We start from the raw sequence: 25,111 nt of genomic DNA, 5'->3' as shown, positions 1-25,111 counted from the left end.
TGAAGAACTACCTAACAGGAAGGAGCCAGAGGGTAATGGTAAGGGGCGAAAAGTCGGACTGGCGAACAGTAACAAGTGGAGTACCTCAAGGATCGGTGCTGGGACCAATCCTCTTTCTAATTTACGTAAATGATATGTTTACAGGAGTGGAATCATACATGTCGATGTTTGCAGATGACGCAAAATTAATGAGAAGAGTTGTGACAGACGAGGATTGTAGGATCCTCCAAGAGGACTTAAACAGGCTGTAGAGATGGTCAGGGAAATGGCTACTGGAGTTTAACACCAGTAAATGTAAAGTTATGGAAATGGGATCAGGTGACAGGAGACCAAAGGGACAGTACACAATGAAGGGGAACAGCCTACCTGTAACGATTCGAGAAAGAGACCTGGGAGTGGATGTGACACCTAATCTAACTCCTGAGGCACATATAAATAGGATAACGACAGCAGCGTACTCTACACTGGCGAAAATTAGAACTTCATTCAGAAACCTAAATGAGGAAGCTTTTAGGGCGCTTTACACTGCCTACGTGAGACCCGTCTTAGAGTATGCCGCGCCATCATGGAGCCCCCACCTGAAGAAACACATAAAGAAACTGGAGAAGGTTCAGAGGTTTGCGACGAGGCTTGTCCCAGAGCTACGAGGGATGGGATATGAAGAGCGGCTGAAGGAACTGAACCTTACGACACTAGAGAAAAGAAGGGAGAGAGGAGATATGATAGGGACATATAAAATACTCAGGGGAATTGACAAAGTGGAAATAGACGAAATGTTCACACGTAATAATAACAGAACGAGGGGACATGGGTGGAAACTGGAAACTCAGATGAGTCACAGAGATGTTAGGAAGTTTTCTTTTAGCGTGAGAGTAGTAGAAAAATGGAATGCACTTGGGGAACAGGTTGTGGAAGCAAATACTATTCATACTTTTAAAGCTAGGTATGATAGGGAAATGGGACAGGAGTCATTGCTGTAAACAACCGATAGCTAGAAAGGCGGGATCCAAGAGTCAATGCTCGATCCTGCAAGCACATATAGGTGAGTACATATAGGTGAGTACACACACACACACACACACATACATACATACATACACACACACACACACACACACACACACACACACACACACACACACACACACACACACACACACACACACACACACACCAAACCTGTTCCCTGAAGTCCACATAAAAAGAATAACATCTGCAGCATACGCGAGGCTGGCTAACATCAGAACAGCCTTCAAGAACATGTGTAAGGAATCCTTCAGAACCTTGTATACCACATATGTAAGACCAATCCTGGAGTATGCGGCCCCAGCATGGAGCCCGTACCTTGTCAAGCACAAGGCGAAGCTGGAAAAAGTTCCGAGCTATGCCACTAGGTTAGTCCCAAAACTAAGAGGCATGAGTTACGAGGAAAGGCTGCGTGAAATGCACCTCACGACACTGGAAGACAGAAGAGTAAGAGGAGACATGATCACTACCTACAAAATTCTCAGAAAAATTGACAGGGTAGATAAAGATAAAACTGTTTAACACGGGTGGTACGCGAACTAGGGGATACAGGTGGAGACTGAGTACCCAAATGAGCCACAGGGACGTTAGAAAGAACTTTTCAGTGTCAGAGTAGTTAACAGATGAAATGCATTATGCAGTGATGTGGTGGAGGCTGACTCCATACACAGTTTCAAATGTAGATATGATAGAGCCCAGTAGGCTCAGGAACCTGTACACCAGTTGATTGACGGTTGAGAGACGGGGCCAAAGAGCCAGAGCTCAACCCCCGCAAACACAACTAGATGAATCACACACACACACACACACACACACACACACACACACACACACACACACACACACACACACACACACACTCACACACAAATCTGGACAAAAGGGGCTTTCCGGGTCCTATATACAGCGAAGGATAGACCGACACTTGAGTATGTATCCCCCGCACGGAACCCTAGCCTGAAAATGGACGAGGAGAAACTAGAAAATGTCCAAAAATATGCAACAAGACTCGTTCCTGAACTGAAGGGCTTAAGCTATAAGGAAAGACTGAGAGAACTGAACCTTACCACTCTGGGGAAAAGGAGAGAGAGAGAGATATATAATGCTATTTCATAACATTCAAGATTCTAAGGGAAATTTATAAGGTACGCTTGAACTACACTTAAGAGGCATAACTGGCCGACCCCTCATAGTGTTCAAGAGAGAACTGGATATGCACCTCCAAAGGATACCTGATCAACCAGGCTGTGATTCATACGTCAGGCTGCGAGCAGCCGCGTCAAACATCCTGGTTGACCAGTCCAGCAACGAGGAGGCCTGGTCGACGACCGGACCGCGGGGACGCAAAGCCCCGGAAACGTTTCAAGGTAACTTCAAGGCAAGGTAGGCAAAACAGCAGTGTTAAATCTAGGAACAACAGAACGAGGGGTCGTGGCTGGAGACTCGAGACAAGAAGGTGTGTGAAGAACTCGGCAAAATAATTCCGGGAGTTATCATAATAAAGCCAGAAGGCTCTGAACTGAGAGAGTTGACGGTAAACTAAGAAGCTTTGGAAGAATTTGAGATTACCTGAGACGAGGTTGAGAGCGCATCTGCTGAAACTGGACATGGTAAAGGCTGTTGAACCAAATAGAATTTCATGTGGACTACTAAAGCAGAGAGACGAAGCACTTTAGATGCACACTTTACCGTGTATAATACGTCATTGGAAACAGGAGACCTACCAAAAGTTGAAAGATCGTTAATATATTGCCAGTATACAAATAGATGACAGACGTGAGGCACTGAACTACAGGCCAGTGTTTCTTAACTTATCTTGCCTCACAGGTTTAAAATAATTCTATGACCAAGTAAAAAGAATAGACAAGAACGAGAAGGGAGGCTGACTGCATATTCTTGGACTGTCAGTCCAAGAATATGCAGTCTATTATGGGGTATTAAGTTGGAAAAGCAGCCAGGAATGACAGAAAAGATGCTCCAATGGGTAAGGGAATACCTAACTGACTGAAGACGGAGAGTTATGCCAGGATTGAGATCTCAGCGTGTCACCAGCGGAGTGCCACAGGGTTCATTAATCGAACCTATCCTCTTTCTGATATACGTAAAGGATCTTTCAGAAGGTAATTTAAACTCGTTCCTCAGTGTTTGCTAATGATTCATAGAATATGAGAAGGAATAATTTAGAGGAAACAGCAAGAAACTACAAGATGTCCTGGACAAAATGAAAGAATGGTCCAACAAATGGTCACTAGAATTTAACTCAAATGTACAGTAACGAAAATAGGTGTAGGGAGCAGGAGGCCGAACACAAGGTCCCAAATGGGAGATGAAATCCTGCAAAAATTTCTGGGAAAGAGAAAGATCTGGGAATGTCACTCCGAACCTGTCTCCAGAGGACCACATCAAAACTATGTCATAAGCGGCATATGCTAGGAACTTCATAAGAATTCCTAGGATTAGAACTACTTATGATGTTAGATATGAGAACTGCCTTCAGATATTTGTTTTAAAGAATCACTCAGAATATCACGTATGTCAGACCATTCTTGGAGTATGCGGCACCATCACGCGGAGTCCATATCTACTCAAACGCAAGACGAGGTTAGAGAACATTCGGAGGCATGCCGCCAGACTAGTCCCAGAGCTGAGAGGTACGGGAAAAGGCTACTGGAATTATACCTCACATCACTAGAAGACAGAAGAGTTAGGAGGAGACATGATCACCACATATAAAATAATCTCTTAGTCTGGCTGGCTAGCCAGACTAGTCCGGCTAGTCCAGTTACTGTCATATTCTGAATGGCAAACTTACGCGGGTATATCAAGATATACTATGGCACATCTATATGCGTAGTATATCGTTCTTACTGCGTAGTACATACCTGAGTTATGTGCATCAGGGTGCACGTACTCAGGTGCACCCTGGCCATAAACTTCAGTATATTTATATACGTACACTATTTATTTTATCAGGTTTCGTGTAATCGCGAAAATAGATCAGTTTCCCCAGCTCACTTGAAAGTCATCAGTAGGTACTAAATATATCTTTTTGGGTCAGGCAAGATGAGCATTATTCTCTTTTCGCCAGACTGTAAGGCTGTAACACTCTCAGACACGGACTGTAAGGCTGTAACACCCGCGGACACGGACTGTAGGGCTGTAACACCCTCAGACACGGACTGTAGGGCTGTAACCCTCAGACACGGACTGTAGGGCTGTAACTCCCTCAGACACGGACTGTAGGGCTGTAACACCCTCAGACACGGACTGTAGGGCTGTAACACCCTCAGACACGGACTGTAGGGCTGTAACTCCCTCAGACACGGACTGTAGGGCTGTAACTCCCTCAGACACGGACTGTAGGGCTGTAACACCCTCAGACACGGACTGTAAGGCTGTAACACCCGCGGGCACGGACTGTAGGGCTGTAACACCCTCAGACACGGACTGTAGGGCTGTAACTCCCTCAGACACGGACTGTAAGGCTGTAACACTCTCAGACACGGACTGTAGGGCTGTAACACCCTCGGGCACGGACTATAAGGCTGTAACACCCGCGGACACGGACTGTAAGACAATAATACTCGGACACGGACCGTAAGACAACACCACACGGACTGTAAGACAGTAACACTTACCTGCCGCTCTTAGTGATGATCATTTCCGTGCCCAGGTCGTGGAATTTCTCCCAGAGTTCCTTAGTCTCCAGGTAACAGGTGACGCCTCTGAGGTCCTCGCAGTTGCAGGAGCCCTCCAGCCGGGCTCTCTTGGAGTCCCGGCCGTCCGAGGACGAGGAGGAGGTGGTGCTCTTGGGGCTGGTGGCGTCGTCTGGGTCGTCCTTGGCGGCATCTGACGAGGAGCTGACTTCGGGGGGCTCTTGATCGTCGTCAGCGAGGGACAGTGGGTTGGGCGAGGGCGTTCGAGACAGCTTCCCTGTGAAGGAGAAAAATTATTGATATTGGTTACTATGTTGAGGATTGAATCATCTTTTTTTTTTAATACAAAAAAGAGGCATCTTCAGGGTGGTTTAATCTTTATCAATCACTGAAAAATACTTGTAAATGAAATGCTGTTTTTCGTAAATGTTTGGTTTCCTACGTTTTCTAACTGACGTAGTTACAGCACGCAATACTGACGGTTTAAGCGAGAGTTATGCTAGTAAATATTCTCTGTGGCTGTTAGAGGTAAAATAATTGGAACTCAGTGTAAACTAATTCTTTTATTTTTGTTTTGACCGCCATCTTTCTCAAATGCCAACTGTCTTGCGTGAGGTCACTTATGCGTTACGTTTAAGACCATGATTGGCCAGTACCATCAACCAATCACAGCCTGTTCTAATCAGGATCTGACACGCAGCTGACTTGAAGTGTGCTTTGTCTAACCATAAGTACTTTGGATCAACCTAAACAGTCTCCTCAGTAGTCAGAGGGAAGCGTCTAAAATAAGCTCCTTTAATTTTACAAACGTCTCCTTAAGATTCTGGTCTCCATGCCATTCACATCACAACGCGCTGAGAGTGTGGACAGATTGTCCCTCCGGTAGTTACAGCGCCCCTCAGCCTACAAAGTAGTAGTTCAAGACCTCTAGTTATCCGTTAATAAGAGGAGGAACGAGTCCATCATGGCCGCCCCGCCCACCACTCCCGAGGCACGAATCACTGACCTAAATATAACTGGCCTTAATTATTTGAGCGAGTTTTCAAAACTGGAAATAATCACATCCTGGTAATAACTATGGGACAGACCTCGCCAGGAACATACGATACCCTGTTATTACTCTCGTGTGAGGGTTGGGGGGAGGGGGGTAATAGGGTGGGGATATGTTTAGGGTGAGTCAGGGGAGTAGGGTGAGGGGGGAGGGAGTGAGGGGATGGCAGCGTTACGGTACCGTCCTTTTTTTACCCATCTTCCTGACGTCAAGAATCATTCTTTGGCGTATATGTGCAGGACTAGACTGACCAGAGTTCATGTCTGTCAAGTTATAAGTTTCTGAGCGTAACGATTTAAAGGAAATGTCAATATTCAAGAAATCTAAAGAAATCGCCATTTTCAAATATAGCGACGGTAACTATTTTCGCGCGCCCGCGAGACTGCGTCAGAACCCACATCGTCCCACGGAACTAACTAGGATTATTACTTACTTCAACTAATTGTGACATAGTGTCTTATGACTTATATGCTTGTTGAGTTATTGATGATGACTGGAGAGAACACCAGTGTGATTTATGGATTTTTGTGAGAATTAATTTTGAGTGAGAAGCCTAGTGACGGTTTAGAATACCATAGTTTCCATTTTTTGTGCTATTGCTTAAGTCGTTGAGAAGTTTAAGTAAGCCTCAGTTGTAAGTCTGGGATGCTCCCGGACGCAGGTTCGAATCCTTGTCACGGCCCTTGTGGATTTCCCTCAGTTTGCTTTGTTTCTTAGTGACGACCAAACCACACAACACAAGATGGAAAAATGACGTTTTCGGTCCGTCCTTGAATAATTATCAAGTCTTGTTTCTAAGTACTAATTTCCTTATTCTTGTGATACTCAGGTTTCTAATTTTGCTAAAGTTGAAGTTTTTAAAAGCCTGAACTAATTTTTGGTTTCAAGAAGATATGATCAGCGCAGCGGGACAGTACCCGTCAGGCGATTAAATTTCAATTCGAGAGAAGCTAGTAGAAAAACTGTCTGTATTTCTCTTAGTGTCATTTTATTAAATTGTTTCCTTTGCTCCTTAAATCTGACCTTCGTTATTAATGAAACTCGGTTTCATCACAGAAGCCGTGTTTCATTAGTTGATATTGACAAGTAATAGACTTGAGAATGGTCCAGGACGGACCGAAACGTCGTCGTCCCCTTCACTTTCTAGTGTGTGCTCTGGTCAACATATTTCAGCCACGTTATTGTGACTCCTCGTCTGCATTGACAAGTACTATGCGAAGTTATTGTTAGTGAATTTAAGCCGTGATTGGATCTCACCGTAGGTAGTGTGGCAGTGTAACTCACTCTGGAATAGTGTGTGTGTGCTGTGTTGTGTGTGTGTGTGTGTGTGTGTGTGTGTGTGTGTGTGTGTTGTGTGTGTGTGTGTGTGTTGTGTGTGTGTGTGTGTCAACACCGGGCAATAGGCCTTCGTTCTGGACAAGCTGTTCAAGCCACTCGGTACCATTGTCGACGTAGGGCCTATAAGCTGCGTGCCTTAGTAAGATGATGGAGAGTTCTGGGGGTGTCTAGCTACTCGTAGTATTTGGTGATTTCACGTAGTGTATAGAGGTGGTCTGGGGTCTGGGTGAGGGAGAGAGGTTGGCGACCTGTCATGGGAGGAGATGACGTGAGGTCGGCGCCAAGCGAGTTAGTTGATCAGCCAGCTCGTCCCCCTTATAGAATGAAGTATTTTGACGTATACTCTGCCTAAGGCCAAAAATTATCGTACTAGAAAATGGAAGCGGCTCGCGAAAGTACTGTCCCGTTTTCTGTTTTGTGTTCTCTGGTAAATTAGGAGATACTATTTTAAATGACCGTTTTCTTAACGTTGGAACACCTTAAGAGGACGGGCTGGTGAGTTAAGTCCTCAGGGAAGATGCTGAAGTCCCTTTGCCTGTGAGTTAGAGAGTAAAGTTCAACAACAGGGAAGCGGTTGGGTTCAAATGCCCCATCCTCTCACCTAATACGTCGCATATATAGTGTAGCGCAATCGATAAACCCATTCACTAATATACGATGTATTAGTAAAAATAAAAAGAACGCAATACTGATATTTTCCTCGGCCTGACAGCTGAGTGGACAGCGCTTCGAATTCGTAGTCCTGAGGTTCCGGTTCGATCCCTGGTTGAGGCGGAAACAAATGGGTATATTTTCTTACACCCTGGTGCCCCTGTTCACCTAGCAGTAAATAGGTACCTGGGAGTTAGACAGCTGCTACGGGCTGCTTCCTGAGGGTGTGTAAGAAGAGGGAGGCCTGGTCGAGGACCGGGCCGCGCGGACGCTAAACCCTGAAATCATCTCAAGATAGTCTCAAGATAACGGCTTCAATAGGTTAGGTGGGTCGCTGTCGTTTGAACGTTTCTGACTAAGTCAAACCATTGCAATATTTACGGAGTAGTAAATGGAGAAAATGGGCTGTAAAATAAGCGTTTAAGTGTGAATCTTTCGATACTAAACAGAGAAATTTGAGTTAGAGGTTCGAGATGGTTTTAAAAGACAAAATGGCAAACAAAACTATATTTTGAAACTGCTTGTGAACAATCCACAAGGGCCGTGACAAGGGTTCGAACCTACGTCCGAGGGGATCCCAGACGCGCCTTAATCGACTGAGCTACGACATGGTCAAAAGAATTGGAACCGGGAGATCAACTTGACCATTTGTTCATTTGATGCATCACGCTATTGTGATTTCTGTGTTCTGCTTGTGATGTTTGACCTTAGTTACCCCTCACTGATGCATCGTTTATGTAGAAGTTACACTCCTTCATATAGAAGTTATCCTCCTTCATATAGAAGTTACCCTCCTTCATATAGAAGTTATCCTCCTTCATATAGAAGTTATCCTCCTTCATATTGATGTTATCCTCCTTCATATAGAAGTTACACTCCTTCATATAGAAGTTACACTCCTTCATATAGAAGTTTTCCTCCTTCATATAGAAGTTATCCTCCTTCATATAGAAGTTATCCTCCTTCATATAGAAGTTATCCTCCTTCATATAGAAGTTATCCTCCTTCATATAGAAGTTATCCTCCTTCATATAGAAGTTACACTCCTTCATATAGAAGTTACACTCCTTCATATAGAAGTTTTCCTCCTTCATATAGAAGTTATCCTCCTTCATATAGAAGTTATCCTCCTTCATATAGAAGTTATCCTCCTTCATATAGAAGTTACACTCCTTCATATAGAAGTTTACACTCCTTCATATAGAAGTTACACTCCTTCATATAGAAGTTACACTCCTTCATATAGAAGTTATCCTCCTTCATATAGAAGTTACACTCCTTCATATAGAAGTTATCCTCCTTCATATAGAAGTTATCCTCCATCATATAGAAGTTACACTCCTTCATATAGAAGTTATCCTCCATCATATAGAAGTTATCCTCCTTCATATAGAAGTTATCCTCCATCATATAGAAGTTACCCTCCTTCATATAGAAGTTATCCTCCATCATATAGAAGTTACCCTCCTTCATATAGAAGTTATCCTCCTTCAATATAAAAGTTATCCTACAACATATAGAAGTTATCCTCCTTCATATAGAAGTTATCCTCCTTCACATAGAAGTTACACTCCTTCATATAGAAGTTACACTCCTTCATATAGAAGTTATCCTCCTTCATATAGAAGTTACACTCCTTCATATAGAAGTTATCCTCCTTCATATAGAAGTTACACTCCTTCATATAGAAGTTATCCTCCTTCATATAAAAGTTATCCTCCTTCATATAGAAGTTATCCTCTTTCATATAGAAGTTATCCTCCTTCACATAGAAGTTACACTCCTTCATATAGAAGTTACACTCCTTCATATAGAAGTTATCCTCCTTCATATAGAAGTTACACTCCTTCATATAGAAGTTACACTCCTTCATATAGAAGTTATCCTCCTTCATATAGAAGTTATCCTCCTTCATATAGAAGTTACACTCCTTCATATAGAAGTTATCCTCCTTCATATAGAAGTTACACTCCTTCATATAGAAGTTATCCTCCTTCATATAAAAGTTATCCTCCTTCATATAGAAGTTATCCTCTTTCATATAGAAGTTATCCTCCTTCACATAGAAGTTACACTCCTTCATATAGAAGTTACACTCCTTCATATAGAAGTTACACTCCTTCATATAGAAGTTATCCTCCTTCATATAGAAGTTATCCTCCTTCATATAGAAGTTATCCTCCTTCATATAGAAGTTATCCTCCTTCATATAGAAGTTACACTCCTTCATATAGAAGTTATCCTCCTTCATATAGAAGTTATCCTCCTTCATATAGAAGTTACACTCCTTCATATAGAAGTTACACTCCTTCATATAGAAGTTATCCTCCTTCCATATAGAAGTTACACTCCTTCATATAGAAGTTATCCTCCTTCATATAGAAGTTATCCTCCTTCATATAGAAGTTATCCTCCTTCATATAGAAGTTACACTCCTTCATATAGAAGTTACACTCCTTCATATAGAAGTTATCCTCCTTCATATAGAAGTTATCCTCCTTCATATAGAAGTTATCCTCCTTCATATAGAAGTTACACTCCTTCATATAGAAGATTATCCTCCTTCATATAGAAGTTACACTCCTTCATATAGAAGTTACACTCCTTCATATAGAAGTTATCCTCCTTCATATAGAAGTTACACTCCTTCATATAGAAGTTATCCTCCCTTCATATAGAAGTTATCCTCCTTCATATAGAAGTTATCCTCCTTCATATAGAAGTTACACTCCTTCATATAGAAGTTATCCTCCTTCATATAGAAGTTACACTCCTTCATATAGAAGTTATCCTCCTTCATATTGAAGTTATCCTCCTTCACATAGAAGTTACACTCCTTCATATAGAAGTTACACTCCTTCATATAGAAGTTATCCTCCTTCATATAGAAGTTACACTCCTTCATATAGAAGTTACACTCCTTCACATAGAAGTTATCCTCCTTCATATAGAAGTTACACTCCTTCATATAGAAGTTACACTCCTTCACATAGAAGTTATCCTCCTTCATATAGAAGTTATTCTCCTTCACATAGAAGTTATCCTCCTTCATATAGACGTTACACTCCTTCAAAAAATATTTGAAGTAGGGTAACATCGCTGGTTTATAGGCGAGACCCATAACCCCTGAGAAAGGGGAGAGGAAAAGCATTAAAGTGGAATTTTTAATTTTTTTGTTTTAGTTTTTTTTTTTTAGGTTTAGAAATAAAAACCATGGAGGTTTTCATCAACCTTTGTCTCACGAGACGCTAAATTTCTCTCTTTACTTGACGTTATGTGTAAATTTTAATTTGTATCTTTAGAGAAAATTCTGGTTGAGGTAGAAGAGAGTGTTAGATTGTTGCAGGTATTATGGAGGAGGTCGTAGTCCTAAGGGCCCGGGTTCCATTCCCGGCCGAGATTCAGAAAAGTTTGCAAGAATTCATCCCAAGATTGTGAGAAAAGAAGAAAAATTGTAGAATTGAGAACAAGAAATAGTACAAAGACTGAAAGAACCAGACCTGTCGAGTCTGTTAAAGAACACAGAGAAGAAACACTCCTTAAGACACCACAACACAGAGAAGAAATACTACTTAAGACACCACAACACAGAGAAGAAACACTCCTTAAGACACCACAACACAGAGAAGACACACTCCTTAAGACACCACAACACAGAGAAGAAACACTACTAAAGACACCACAACACAGAGAAGAAATACTACTTAAGACACCACAACACAGAGAAGAAACACTAAGACACCACAACAAAGAGAAGAAACACTACTAAAGACACCACAACACAGAGAAGAAACACTACTGAAGACACCACAACACAGAGAAGAAACACTACTTAAGACACCACAACACAGAGAAGAAACACTACTAAAGACACCACAACACAGAGAAGAAACACTACTTAAGACACCACAACACAGAGAGGAAACACTAAGACACCACAACACAGAGAAGAAACACTACTTAAGACACCACAACACAGAGAAGAAACACTAAGACACCACAACACAGAGAAGAAACACTACTAAAGACACCACAACACAGAGAAGAAACACTACTGAAGACACCACAACACAGAGAAGAAACACTACTTAAGACACCACAACACAGAGAAGAAACACTAAGACACCACAACACAGAGAAGAAACACTAAGACACCACAACACAGAGAAGAAACACTATTAAGACACCACAACACAGAGAAGAAACACTAAGACACCACAACACAGAGAAGAAACACTAAGACACCACAACACAGAGAAGAAACACTACTTAAGACACCACAACACAGAGAAGAAACACTAAGACACCACAACACAGAGAAGAAACACTACTAAAGACACCACAACACAGAGAAGAAACACTACTGAAGACACCACAACACAGAGAAGAAACACTACTTAAGACACCACAACACAGAGAAGAAACACTAAGACACCACAACACAGAGAAGAAACACTAAGACACCACAACACAGAGAAGAAACACTACTTAAGACACCACAACACAGAGAAGAAACACTAAGACACCACAACACAGAAAAGAAAACACTACTTAAGACACCACAACACAGAGAGGAAACACTAAGACACCACAACACAGAGAGGAAACACTAAGACACCACAACACAGAGAGGAAACACTAAGACACCACAACACAGAGAAGAAACACTACTTAAGACACCACAACACAGAGAAGAAATACTAAGACACCACAACACAGAGAAGAAACACTACTTAAGGACGCCACAACACAGAGAAGAAACACTAAGACACCACAACACAGAGAAGAAACACTAAGACACCACAACACAGAGAAGAAACACTACTTAAGACGCCACAACACAGAGAAGAAACACTAAGACACCACAACACAGAGAAGAAACACTACTTAAGACACCACAACACAGAGAAGAAACACTAAGACACCACAACACAGAGAAGAAACACTAAGACACCACAACACAGAGAAGAAACACTACTGAAGACACCACAACACAGAGAAGAAACACTCCTTAAGACACCACAACACAGAAAAGAAACACTACTTAAGACACCACAACACAGAGAAGAAACACTAAGACACCACAACACAGAGAAGAAACACTACTTAAGACACCACAACACAGAGAAGAAACACTAAGACACCACAACACAGAGAAGAAAACACTAAGACACCACAACACAGAGAAGAAACACCAAGACACCACAACAAAGGTTTCCTTAATGACGGCTGGAGGGAGGCAGACGTGAGAGCCGATCACAGGCCTAAACCCCGTGCTAGATCTAGCAAACTCAAGTCCATAGTCTCGTCCTTGTTACTAAATAAAGAGCAATATATATGGAGAGAGAGAGAGAGAGAGAGAGAGAGAGAGAGAGAGAGAGAGAGAGAGAGAGAGAGAGAGAGAGAGAGAGAGAGATAGAGAGAGAGAGAGAGAGAGAGAGAGAGAGAGAGAGAGAGAGAGAGAGAGAGAGAGAGAGAGAGAGAGAGAGAGAGAGAGAGAGAGAGAGAGACCTGCCTCACTAACTCACCTTGTAATCACTGCCGTCGTAACATTAAATTCAATTATATGGTCGACGGTGCGAGCTGACCCACAATTTATTAATATATTATTGCAAGGTGAGGAAGTGGAGGCGAGACATTCATTCAAACTAGGGAATAATTGATGGATAATTGATGGTTCCGAGCTTCACAATAATTGATGGTTGACAGGGCCGGAGAACCTATGGCGAGGACGGAGGTGGGGGGGGGGGGGGGCTGGCTACCAGTACCAACGGTGTCTGATCTTGTTAAACATGATCCACCTCCTCCTTCAAGTCCAGCCTCTGAGAGAGAGATCAGCATCCAACCATTATCTCCCTCTGTCTTGAAGCTGAAAAATTAACTCTCCAAAGTGTCACATCTGGACGCGTTTTCGTTGGAGCTCTCTTCAACATCTTCGGAGGCAAAGTTAATCCTTTAAACGCTTCTCCTGCTGACTGGGTCTGTTGTTGTTATATATCATTCCTATAGCATTGGGTCTCAATTCTTTTATGTGTAATTGTATGTGGTTTTGAAGTCATATCTGATAAGTAATTTCCGTCAGCAGAAGTTATGTATTAGGCTCACCCAAGGTGCTACATATTCTCTTCGCCGAGGCAGAGTCCCTATACACACAGCCTGTAGTGGTACCAGCTGTATAAGATATAATACCAAGCGCAACTTTCACAGTAATTTTCATCGAGTTTGCGTTACAAAATTTACTAAGCAAACTCCCCCCTGCGTCTAGGAGTGCGCCTTGGAGCATTGAGATGCTAAGGGGCCCAGCTAGGAATGGGCCCCGGGGCAGTAGGACGCTAGGGGGCCAGCTAGGCGTTCATCCTGTATAAACGGACGAGGTAGACAGGATCCTGTCAAGGGGGGGGGGACAGGATGTTCGAGCCGTATCCTCTCTTCCCATTGGTCAGCCCTGGCATCGTTCATGTCTCCAGCCAATCACCCAGATGATTGAGGGGAGGGGGGGGTGGAGGGGAAGGGGGGCGGGGGGGGGGGGCGTGGCAAAAAAATTACAGATTGAATTTCGCTTAATTGAGACCAAGTGAAGAGGGAGGGATAGTTAGGATGGCTAGTGGTGGAGGCTAGAGCCCGGACATCCACACTCCCGTAATTCAAAACTCTAATTATATCAATTTTCAAAGATCAAATGTGTCCTAACGTGTTTGCCCTAACAAGGGGGCGCCAGAAGGCGTGACTCCTCTTCTGGGGAACATGAGGTGTGTGTGTGTGTGTGTGTGTGTGTGTGTGTGTGTGTGTGTGTGTGTGTGTGAGTGAGTGAGTGTGTGTGTGTGTGTGTGTGTGAGTGAGTGAGTGTGTGTGTGTGTGTGTGTGTGTGTGTGTGTGTGTGTGTGTGTGTGTGTGTGTGTGTGTGTGTGTGTGTGTGTGTGTGTGAGTGAGTGAGTGAGTGTGTGTGTGTGTGTGTGTGTGTGTGTGTGAGTGAGTGAGTGAGTTAGTGAGTGAATGAGTGAGTGAGTGAGTGAGTGAGTGAGTGAGTGAGTGAGTGAGTGAATGAGTGAGTGAGTGAGTGAGTGAGTGAGTGAGTGAGTGAGTGAGTGAGTGAGTGAGTGAGTGAGTGAGTGAGTGAGTGAGTGAGTGAGTGAGTGAGTGAGTGAATAAATGAATACTACCATCTCCTCCCCCCCCCCCTTCCTTCATCTTACACGACTGCCCAAGTGTACTCCTACCTACCTTACCTCATCTCACCCCCCTCCCTCACTGCAGGCCGCCAAGCACCCAATCTGCTACATTGCAACTTTCTGCCTAGTACACACGCTGCTTGCCAGTCCGTAGTCACCACACACTAGCCCCTTCACCTTCCTGTTGTTATAGATTCAGCTACTGGGAACAAATAGTTCCAAGTAGCACGGACTACGGTGATCCCGTAGTGGACTTACCAGGCACAGGAGCGGGGCTGTAACGTGTCAACTTCCTCCTGATCCAGTATTATGCACACCCGTCATTACTTAACCCTCCCTCCCTTCCCTCAGCCCCCATGACACGTGTAGGAGCCTCGAACCCCCATCCCCCACGCCACACACAAGCGCGGGGACGTGGTATCGCGAGCCAGAGTTCTCAACGTGTGAGTCAAGCTTCGCGGGGCCATTTGCCACGGGATTGGCGTAATAGATAAGGTTGAGGTCGGTGTTTTGTGATTATCAACAGACACGGCCATTATGCCAGTCACAACCTCAAGGGTGAGGGCATCATCAGTCTGGGAGAGAGAGAGAGAGAGAATCTTTACATCCTGATAGGTAGTTCAAAGATGCTAGTGATCTTAATTACTGAAGTTCCTGAAAGAATTTCATATTCACAAACGCGCGTGTGTGTGTGTGTGTGTGTGCGTGTCTTTTTTTGGGTGTGTATTTACTATTTTTACTCACTATTTGTATCTGCAGAATCGAGCTATAAGCTCTTGGATCCCGCCTTTCTAGCCAGTCTATTTTTCCTCTATTATGTCTACTACATATATTTCTCTCTAACACACGCACACATCCCAAGGAAGCAGCCCGTAGCAGCTGTCTAACTCCCAGGTACCTATTTAATGCTAGGTGAACAGGGCATCAGGCTGAAAGAAAGTACCCATTTGTTTCCGCCTCCGCCGGGAATCCAACCCGGGCCATTCGGACTACGATCCCCCGAGTGCTGTCCACTCAGCCGCGAGGGCCCCTATACTGTCAACTGGGTGTATGTGTGTGTGTGTGTGTGTGTGTGTGTGTGTGTGTGTGTGTGTGTGTGTGTGTGTGTGTGTGTGTGTGTGTGTGTGTGTGTGTGTGTGTGAAGGGGGACGAGGCAGGCCTGGTAGAGGGGGAGAGGAGTTATCAGGGGAAAGTGCCAAGCCATTACGACTATATAGCACTGGGAAAGGGTCAGGATTTGGGATGGGACGGGGGAAGGAATGGTAAAGAGAGAGGCGCCTTCAGTAATGGCAGACACGGAGTGTAACCCATACATCATCTTAGTACTGGTGTTTCACCGGTATTCCCGGACCAGTTCCTCCCTCCCGGTAATGATAGAGATGGACTACTCCATAAATAAAGTAATTGGGATTTACGACCGTCAGCGCCACGTTGTTCAGAATAGAAATAGTTCCTTCATCTTTTTTTTTATATATAAAAATAATATACTATGCAAGATATTATTTATATAATATATTATTTATATAATAATTATTTACTATTATTTATTAATATAAATATAAATATTATTTATATTTATATAATTTATATAATTTTTTTTATAAAAAAAAACAGTCTCAAGTTTCGACAGGTGAAAAAGGTTGTCAGTTTGGAAAAAATCTATTTGTTATTTCTTTCCCAAATTAATAAACCCAAATTAATATGTGTTTAAAACATAAATTAACATGTGATAATATTATTATTATATGTTAATATGAATTTCTAACTTAGGCAGTATTAAATTAATGGGCGTATTTAGTTTCTTTTTTTAGTTATGACTCATTTAACAATCTCTCTCTCGTGTATATTATAATGCAAGGCTCTTATTATTCCCTAAAATAACTTTTAATTTAATATTCTAGTTTAAAACAGTTTTTTTATGTAACTCTGGGTATTAGTGCTACATGCAGACATACATAACTAATATGTATATATTATACCGTGGCACCTGAGATTTTGTCTGTGTGGGACTGTTTCTGTCTGTGAACCCTCTCTCTGGTTCTCTCTCTGGCTCTCTGTCCTCGCTCTCGCTCGCTCTCTCTCTCTCCTCTCTCTCTCTCTCTCTCTCTCTCTCTCTCTCTCTCTCTCTCTCTCTCTCTCTCTCTCTCTCTCTCTCTCTCTCTCTCTCCTCACTCTGGCTCTCTCTCTTCTCTCTCTCTCTCTCTCTCTCTCTCTCTCCTCTCTCTCTCTCTCTCTCTCTCTCTCTCTCGTCTCTCTCTCTCTCTCTCTCCTCTCTCTCTCTCTCTCTGCCCCTAGAGACTCATTTATTTGATAAGATTTTTATTTGTATTCATTAGAAATACAGTAACTTCAATGGTAAGTAGGTATAAAATAAGGAAATGATTGAGCCAAGAGCCAACTTGGGCAATTGACTTAATTTACCATGTAACAACTTGTTGAGCGCCCAAGTTCCAGATGAGAGTCAAACTAGGTATGAATGATCATTGGTGGAGTTATGTTCTTGAGAAGTTAATACCAGGTCGAAGTTGTTAATGGATGATCCCGTCATGATGCCAGGTGCCAACTTCTGGTTGTCCACGAGGTTGGGCCAGGTGAGGCTATTCAGACCGGTCCAACCAGTCTTGGTCAAGACTAGAGATGTAACCCGTTCTCCTAATAGAACGTCACATATTGACGTATACTCTACATAAGGCCAAAAATCGTCGTACTAGAAAATGGTAGCGGCTCGCGAAACTGACATGCTGTACCGTTTTCTGTTTTAGGTCCTCTGGTGGGTTAGTATAACGGCACCTTAGTACGACAGTTTCCTGACATTGGGAAACCTTAGGAGGGCGAGCTGAGAGATGAATGAGTACCAGTTTTCTCATTTTCATATTTCAATAAACAAATTATTTAATATTTTAGCCATATGTGGCTAGTGGCAAAATCAGTTGTAATGGGCAGTATGTGTCCACAACACGCTGTTTTTTCTTGAATTCTAGCGACGCAGACCCGACCATGTTGGGCACATACCCGCCATGCATCATGGTGCAAACATATTTGAGGCTATATCCCAAGCGTCTGACAGTGAACCTCAGACACAGACATTATAACTTATAAATAAATAATAATCCAATCCACAAATACACATCAGGAGGCGAAAGATTCCCCCATTTTGCACCCAACAGATAACGTAAGATTTTCAGGATTGACGAATGTTAATCTTCTTGTTTGATAAGCTGTTCACTTGAGACAGTTAAGCAAGTCCCAGCTGTGTCTGGGTACAAGTGACAGGATGAACAACCCAGCGGGTTTTCTTCCTATTGGGGAGTGTTGTACATGCTGCTATGGCGGTGTGTCCACTCACAGGATGAGTGGCGCTGCCCAATAAACTTGCCCCCTCGGGGCAAATTTAAACAAAAAATTAAATCAGGAAGTGGTGAATGTATACACATTTCTGCAGCTATATGCCCTGCAAGAGACAGTGTGGTATGCAATATATACACACACACGCTTTCTCTCACTTTTTAAGGAATGAAACAATGTCGAAACGCGATGATTGGCTGTGTCGTAATACGATTTCACGGGCGCCGGGCTTAAAAAGTCTGAATGGTCCATTTACCGACCATTATTGGTTATTCTTTTACAAAATGTTTGTCTGATTGCGGGGCTTAAGTTCTGATTGGCCTAGGCTACAACGGGGGGTAAATACACGGGACTACATATAAACTATCCGAGATTATGTGAGTTACCCCATGATGGGTGCTCATCCATGGGGGGGGGGGGGAGAGGGGGTTCAAGTAGACTGTGCGGACTTGCACAGTACTGTGATGTAGTGAGTTGCCATAGTTTTGTGTTGCTGAGTGATTAAACGAGTTGCCACAGTACTGTGTGATCTATCGACTTGCTATAGTACTATAATTACTCTTGCAAGGTTATCTTGAGTTGATTTCGGGGCTTAGCGTCCCCACGGCCCGGTCTCGACCTGGCCTCCTTTTTGTTATAGCCCCCCCCAAAAAGCAGCCCTGGCAGCTGTCTAACTCCCAGGTACCTATTTCACTGCTAGGTAACAGGGGCATTAGGGTGAAAGAAACATTTGCCCAATTGTCTCCGCCTCCACCGGGGATTGAACCCGGAACCTCAGGACTATGAATCCGAAGCGCTGTCTACCCAGCTGTCAGGCGCCCTGTCCCTGCCAGGTTGCCACAGTACTGTGGTGATGAAGGGAGTTGCTACAGTACTGTGGTGATGAAGGGAGTTGCCACAGTACTGTGGTGATGAAGGGAGTTGCCACAGTACTGTGGTGATGAAGGGAGTTGCCACAGTACTGTGGTGATGAAGGGAGTTGCCACAGTACTGTGGTGATGAAGGGAGTTGCCACAGTACTTTGGTGATGAAGGGAGTTGCCACAGTACTGTGGTGATGAAGGGAGTTGCCACAGTACTGTGGTGATGAAGGGAGTTGCCACAGCCCAGGGGTGGCAACGAGAGGTCCAGCCGCTGGCGACTGGCACCAACCACAACTACCAATCCGACAAAGCCACAAATGATCATAGTGCCATATTCCTGACCTTCCCTGAAGTGTGGGATTCAGAGCCTATACTCCCTAAATCCCCGCGCGGATTACTCCAGGAAAGTGAGTCTGTGATTGATCCTAGCGGTGAGTGTGGAGCTGGTGTCTGCTGCAGGGGTGTGTGGAGCAGGTGTCTGCTACAGGGGTGTGTGGAGCAGGTGTCTGCTACAGGGGGTAGTGGAGCTGGTGTCTGCTGCAGGGGAGTGTGGAGCTGGTGTCTGCTGCAGGTGGGTGTGGAGCTGGTGTCTGCTGCAGGTGGGTGTGGAGCTGGTGTCTGCTGCAGGGGAGTGTGGAGCTGGTGTCTGCTGCAGGTGGGGTGTGTGGAGCTGGTGTCTGCTGCAGGGGGTGTGGAACTGGTGTCTGCTGTAAGGGGGGGGGGGTGTGGAGCTGGTGTCTGCTGCAGGGAGGTGTGGAGCTGGTGTCTGCTGCAGGGAGGTGTGGAGCTGGTGTCTGCTGCAGGGAGGTGTGGAGCTGGTGTCTGCTGCAGGGGAGTGTGGAGCAGGTGTCTGCTGCAGGTGGGGTGTGTGGAGCTGGTGTCTGCTGCAGGGGAGTGTGGAGTTGGTGTCTGCTGCAGGGGGGTGTGGAACTGGTGTCTGCTGTAAGGGGGGGGGTGTGGAGCTGGTGTCTGCTGCAGGGGGGTGTGGAACTGGTGTCTGCTGTAAGGGGGGGGGTGTGGAGCTGGTGTCTGCTGCAGGGGAGTGTGGAGCTGGTGTCTGCTGCAGGGGGGTGTGGAAACTGGTGTCTGCTGTAAGGGGGGGGGGTGTGGAGCTGGTGTCTGCTGCAGGGGGGTGTGGAACTGGTGTCTGCTGTAAGGGGGGGTGTGGAGCTGGTGTCTGCTGTAAGGGGGGGGGGGTGTGGAACTGGTGTCTGCTGTAAGGGGGGAGGTGTGGAGCTGGTGTCTGCTGCAGGGGAGTGTGGAGCTGGTGTCTGTTGCAGGGAAGTGTGGAACTGGTGTCTGCTGCAGGGGGGTGTGGAGCTGGTGTCTGCTGCAGGGGGAGTGTGGAGCTGGTGTCTGCTGCAGGAGGAGTGTGGAGCTGGTGTCTGCTGCAGGTGGGTGTGGAGCTGGTGTCTGCTGCAGGGGAGTGTGGAGCTGGTGTCTGCTGCAGGGGGTAGTGGAGCTGGTGTCTGCTGCAGGGGGAGTGTGGAGCTGGTGTCTGCTACAGGGGGTAGTGGAGCTGGTGTCTGCTACAGGGGGAGTGTGGAGCTGGTGTCTGCTGCAGGGGGAGTGTGGAGCTGGTGTCTGCTGCAGGGGGAGTGTGGAGCTGGTGTCTGCTGCAGGGGGAGTGTGGAGCTGGTGTCTGCTGCAGGGGAGTGTGGAGCTGGTGTCTGCTGCAGGGAGGTGTGGAGCTGGTTCTTAGTATGTTCTGTTGAGGGAGGGCGGGTGTCTGCTGAAACCTGCAAGAGGTACCGGTGTCTGCTGAAGCCTGCAAGAGGTACCGGTGTCTGCTGAAGCCTGCGGGAGGGCGGGTGATTACTGAAGCCTGTGGAAAAGCAGATGTCTGCTGAAGCCTGTGGAAGGGCGACCCCTCCCTTCCCCCCCAAAACCAACACCCCCCCCCCCCGGGACCCCCAGGACCCCCCCCCCCCCCCGCGACCCCAGGACCCCCTCCCCCCCCCCCCCCCCCCTGAAAGGCGGTGGGCGTGGCCAGGAGCCGCCAATCATCTCTCAGGTTACCGACCGCGTTATAATGACGAGTTACGGGCGGGAAAATAAATATTGCCGCTGACGGCTCCCATTCGATAATTCGGTAAATAAATATGTCGTAATGGCTAGGTTCCCAGCACGCACGCCCACGTGTCATTTGTTGTGGGAGAGCTGTGTGTATATATATACACCTTCTCCCCTTCCCTTCCATTCCATTCCTCCCATCACTATCCAAATCTCCCCCACTCACTGTCCCTTTTCCTATCCCATCTTCGGCAGATTCGACCCTCCGTCCTATTCCGTCTGTTCCGTTCCACCCTCGGTTCCACCCCTTCCTCTCCGCCCGCAGGATCCCCTCCTACACTGTCCCATCATGAGGCGTCTACCTACACCGCCCCCTTCCTACTTCCGCCCATCCCGTTTCTTACTCTTCCTTCCTTCCTTCGTTTAATCTCACCGTTCACCCTTGTGATCTTACTGGGCTCTTAAATGTGTTTTTTCTGTGTTAGTATGTTCTCTCTCTGATATATATATGTCGTACCTAGTAGCCAGAACGCACTTCTCAGCCTACTATGCAAGGCCCGATTTGCCTAATAAGCCAATTTTCATGAATTAATGTTTTTTCGACTACCTAACCTACCTAACCTAACCTAACCTAACTTTTTCGGCTACCTAACCGAACCTAACCTATAAAGATAGGTTAGGTTAGGTTAGGTTAGGTTAGGTAGGGCTGGTTAGGTTCGGTCATATATCTACGTTAATTTTAACTCCAATAAAAAAAAATGACCTCATATATAATGAAATGGGTAGCTTTATCATTTCATAAGAAAAAAAATTGAGGCAAATCGGGCCTTGCATAGTAGGCTGAGAAGTGCGTTCTGGCTACTAGGTACGACATATATATATATATATATATATATATATATATATATATATATATATATATATATATATATATATATATATATATATATTGTGACACGAGTGTAGCACTGTTAAGGAAGTCATTAGCAAGAAGGACACACAATCCTGATTATAACCAGTTAATAATAATCATCAATTAACAATGATTAGAATTTGTTTTTATTTTATACAGTAATTTGGCTATTTCTGCTTTTCCTTTTATTTATCTATTATGTTTAAATAAAGCCAGCGAAATAAAGAGCCTCGAGGCAGCAACAAAACTGTGCAAAATAAGGACAAAAAAAAAGGGGCTGTAATTTAATATAATAAGAATTCCCCAGACATATCGACGTCGTATATTTCTCTGGATGCGTCGTATCTAATTGGTAAAGATGATTGGACAATTACCAGCCAATCGGAGTTAATTATTATCGCCAACTCGTGACGTCATTGTTGCATAACCATACCTTTGGCGATTTTTTTTTTAGGAGAATGAGAGAGTTTTAAATGAGCGGATAAACTATATAAAGATGATAAATACAACAACGGAAGCTTAGGGGTGTATATTGTATACGCAGAGTATACATTATACATTATATATTATATTATATTCTCAGCTTCTCGGGGTGTATATAGACTGAGAGTATACTTTTGTCCAGGACTAAATTAAACTTTCTCGTTGGTTGGTCAGTAAGCTGTTGGTCTTGGCCTTATTGACCTTCTATAGGTTAATGGATGATAAGTCCAACACGAAGCCAAACGGAAGCATAGCCAGAACGCACTACTTGGCCTAGTATGCAAGACCCGTTTTGCCTAACAGGCATTTTCGGTATGTTCAAAACTTTTTTTTCAAATTGGTTTATTTGAATTAATATTATTACAGTAAGAACATGAATTACTGATGTTAGGTTACGTTTTGTAAAATTTCTTTAAAATATAATGGCAATCTTTATCATTCCTTAACAAAAAAAATTTGAAAAAATATATTATTTCAGGAAAACTCTGCTTGTTAGGCAAATCGAGCCTTGTATATTAGGCCAAGTAGTGCGTTCTGGCTATTATTTACAGCATTAAAGTGGTAGGCCTCCATCAGTCTCAGGAGACTATGGAGTTGCGCTCTGGTTGTCGGTCTGGAGTGGCCTCTCCAGGGCGCAAAGCCAGGGTAGGTTGATACGGGGGAGAAGCTGTTACCCAAGCAGCAGGTTTCACCCCCTTCTCCCCCTGATAGATATAATATCACACACACAATCTGACCCGTCCCAGGATGTGACCGCACAATAAGCTGACTAACTCCTGGGTGCCTATTGACAGCTATGCGAACAACGGCATTGGGTAGTGGAAACTTGCCCCTTCATTTCTGTCTCGCACTGGATACGAACCCGGATTTCCCGATTGTGAGGCGCGAACGAACCCGACCGTTCTAAACGTAGTCCAGCGCTGATTTAAAATGTTTCTACACATTGTGAGAAACGGAATAAATTCAAAATCAATTTGTCTATTGGTGGTGGTGTTGGGCTTACGGCCTATCAACCTCTGGAGGACTGCTTACTAACAAGCAACTATACTTTAGCCCTTAACATTGTCCAAGACGAATGCAAACTTTCAATGTATATATATACCGAGAAGTGGAGTATATAGATACCGCCAGGTTCGGTACCTGGCTGTTCCGAACCATTTCCTTCATTCCATTTATCTCAAGAATGCAAATAATTTTAAATGATTGATGTTTAACAACTTAATTGGATGTTATATCAGTTATGTAACGCATAATAACTGTATTGCTTCCGAGAGTTCAGCATTGTATTACTAGTTTAAAAAGCCGCTAATCTCGGCCATGGTAAAGGATGAACCATTGTCTCTTGTACAGATTATAACAGTTATACCAGTGCTGTGTTGTATATTAGAAACTCGTTTGTCATCAGTCATTTTGTATTTATATCTCCAAAATATATGTAGTTTTTCTATGGTAAACTAAAACAAATTATTAAGCTTGTAGTTAATATATTACTAAGCTTGTAGCTTATTTATTGCGATTACTAAATTGCAGTTGGACAACTTATCTTTCAAATATAAGAGTATCTATGGTTGCAGTACTCAACATGTTGCTTCAATTAGAGTTTACTTTTTTGCACTAATAATATTGTTTACGACCCTGAAAGAAGGCAACTACTAAGTCTAATTTATCCCTGGCCTTGTATGGTATATTTCTCCACTATCTTAAGTGCTAAGATTCTCTATATCAGGCCTAGGAAGGCTAATTTAGACCTTGGATGGAATAGGCTTATGATTTACTTTTTTTTAATGTTCTTTCAGTCAAAACGTAGGCATAATTGGTGTTGTGCTTAAGGCCTATCAACCTCTGGAAGGTTATTAAGGCCACCACAACAGTTTACTGACCAACCAGCAAGTATACTTTTGTCCTGAACATAGTCCAATAGTAAAGTATACTCTCAGTTAGTTTAGCTGAGTTGCCATCTCTTTCAAAGCAGAGAATAGGGGTTACTTTTGTTTGGAAAAGTACATAAATTCTTGCATTCCATTTAGAGAATCTTAAGTAGTATCTTTTCCGGAGGAGTGTTCCAAGTTACCAATGTCTGCTGCAGGAATTGGTGATGTCTGCTGCAATATCTGCAGCAGAATAAAATTTATTCGTTTATGTGACAATAATTAGAGTCTGCTACAGAGGCGTATAATTGCTTCAAGGGCCAGTGTCTGCTCTAAGAGTCTGTGCCTGCTGCAGGAGGCGGTATCGGTTGCAAGGACATGTTGCACCAATTCATGTCTGCTGTAGGGCACTGCAGACAACCATGAGATATACAGTTCGTCCGTAGCTCCTGTAGTGAGCGATGTCTGCTTCATCGTGTTTATCTACTTCAGGATCCCGTATTTACTGTAGGATTCAATATTCACTGTATGCTATGATAGCCGGTGGGTTCTCTGGAAGTCCGTGTCTGCGTAGCAACCTGTCTCTGCAGGAACCCGTCTCTGCAGGAACCTACCTCTGCTGTAGTTGAATGTCTCCATCAGGAGCTCGTGTCTGCTAGAGCAGATGTGTCTGTCAGCAGCAGGAACCTGTGTATTTTCGTGGCAGCATCTGCTGTAGTGGCATACCGGTGCTTTG

General features: G+C 44.1%; 2 protein-coding genes across 2 annotated transcripts in view; both read right to left on the bottom strand.

The window, feature by feature from the left end:
- Nucleotides 1-25,111, bottom strand: part of LOC123752510 (T-box transcription factor TBX20) — a gene marked incomplete in the record, with an annotated part of 253,446 nt that overhangs the window by 211,472 nt on the left and 16,863 nt on the right.
- The window catches only part of LOC123773410 (T-box protein H15), a 37,066-nt gene continuing 16,262 nt past the window's right edge, over nucleotides 4,308-25,111 (bottom strand). Inside the window, exon 2 of the mRNA XM_045767163.2 lies at nucleotides 4,308-4,959. Within this exon, the coding sequence (XP_045623119.1) occupies nucleotides 4,661-4,959 (299 nt within the window). The 3' untranslated portion in view covers nucleotides 4,308-4,660. The remainder of the gene's footprint in view (nucleotides 4,960-25,111) is intronic.

This window comes from Procambarus clarkii, chromosome 10, assembly GCF_040958095.1.
Source record: "Procambarus clarkii isolate CNS0578487 chromosome 10, FALCON_Pclarkii_2.0, whole genome shotgun sequence".
Taxonomy (NCBI): domain Eukaryota; kingdom Metazoa; phylum Arthropoda; class Malacostraca; order Decapoda; family Cambaridae; genus Procambarus; species Procambarus clarkii.
The sequence above is the reverse complement of the archived record's forward strand: the minus strand, read 5'-3'. Positions and strand labels throughout refer to the sequence as shown.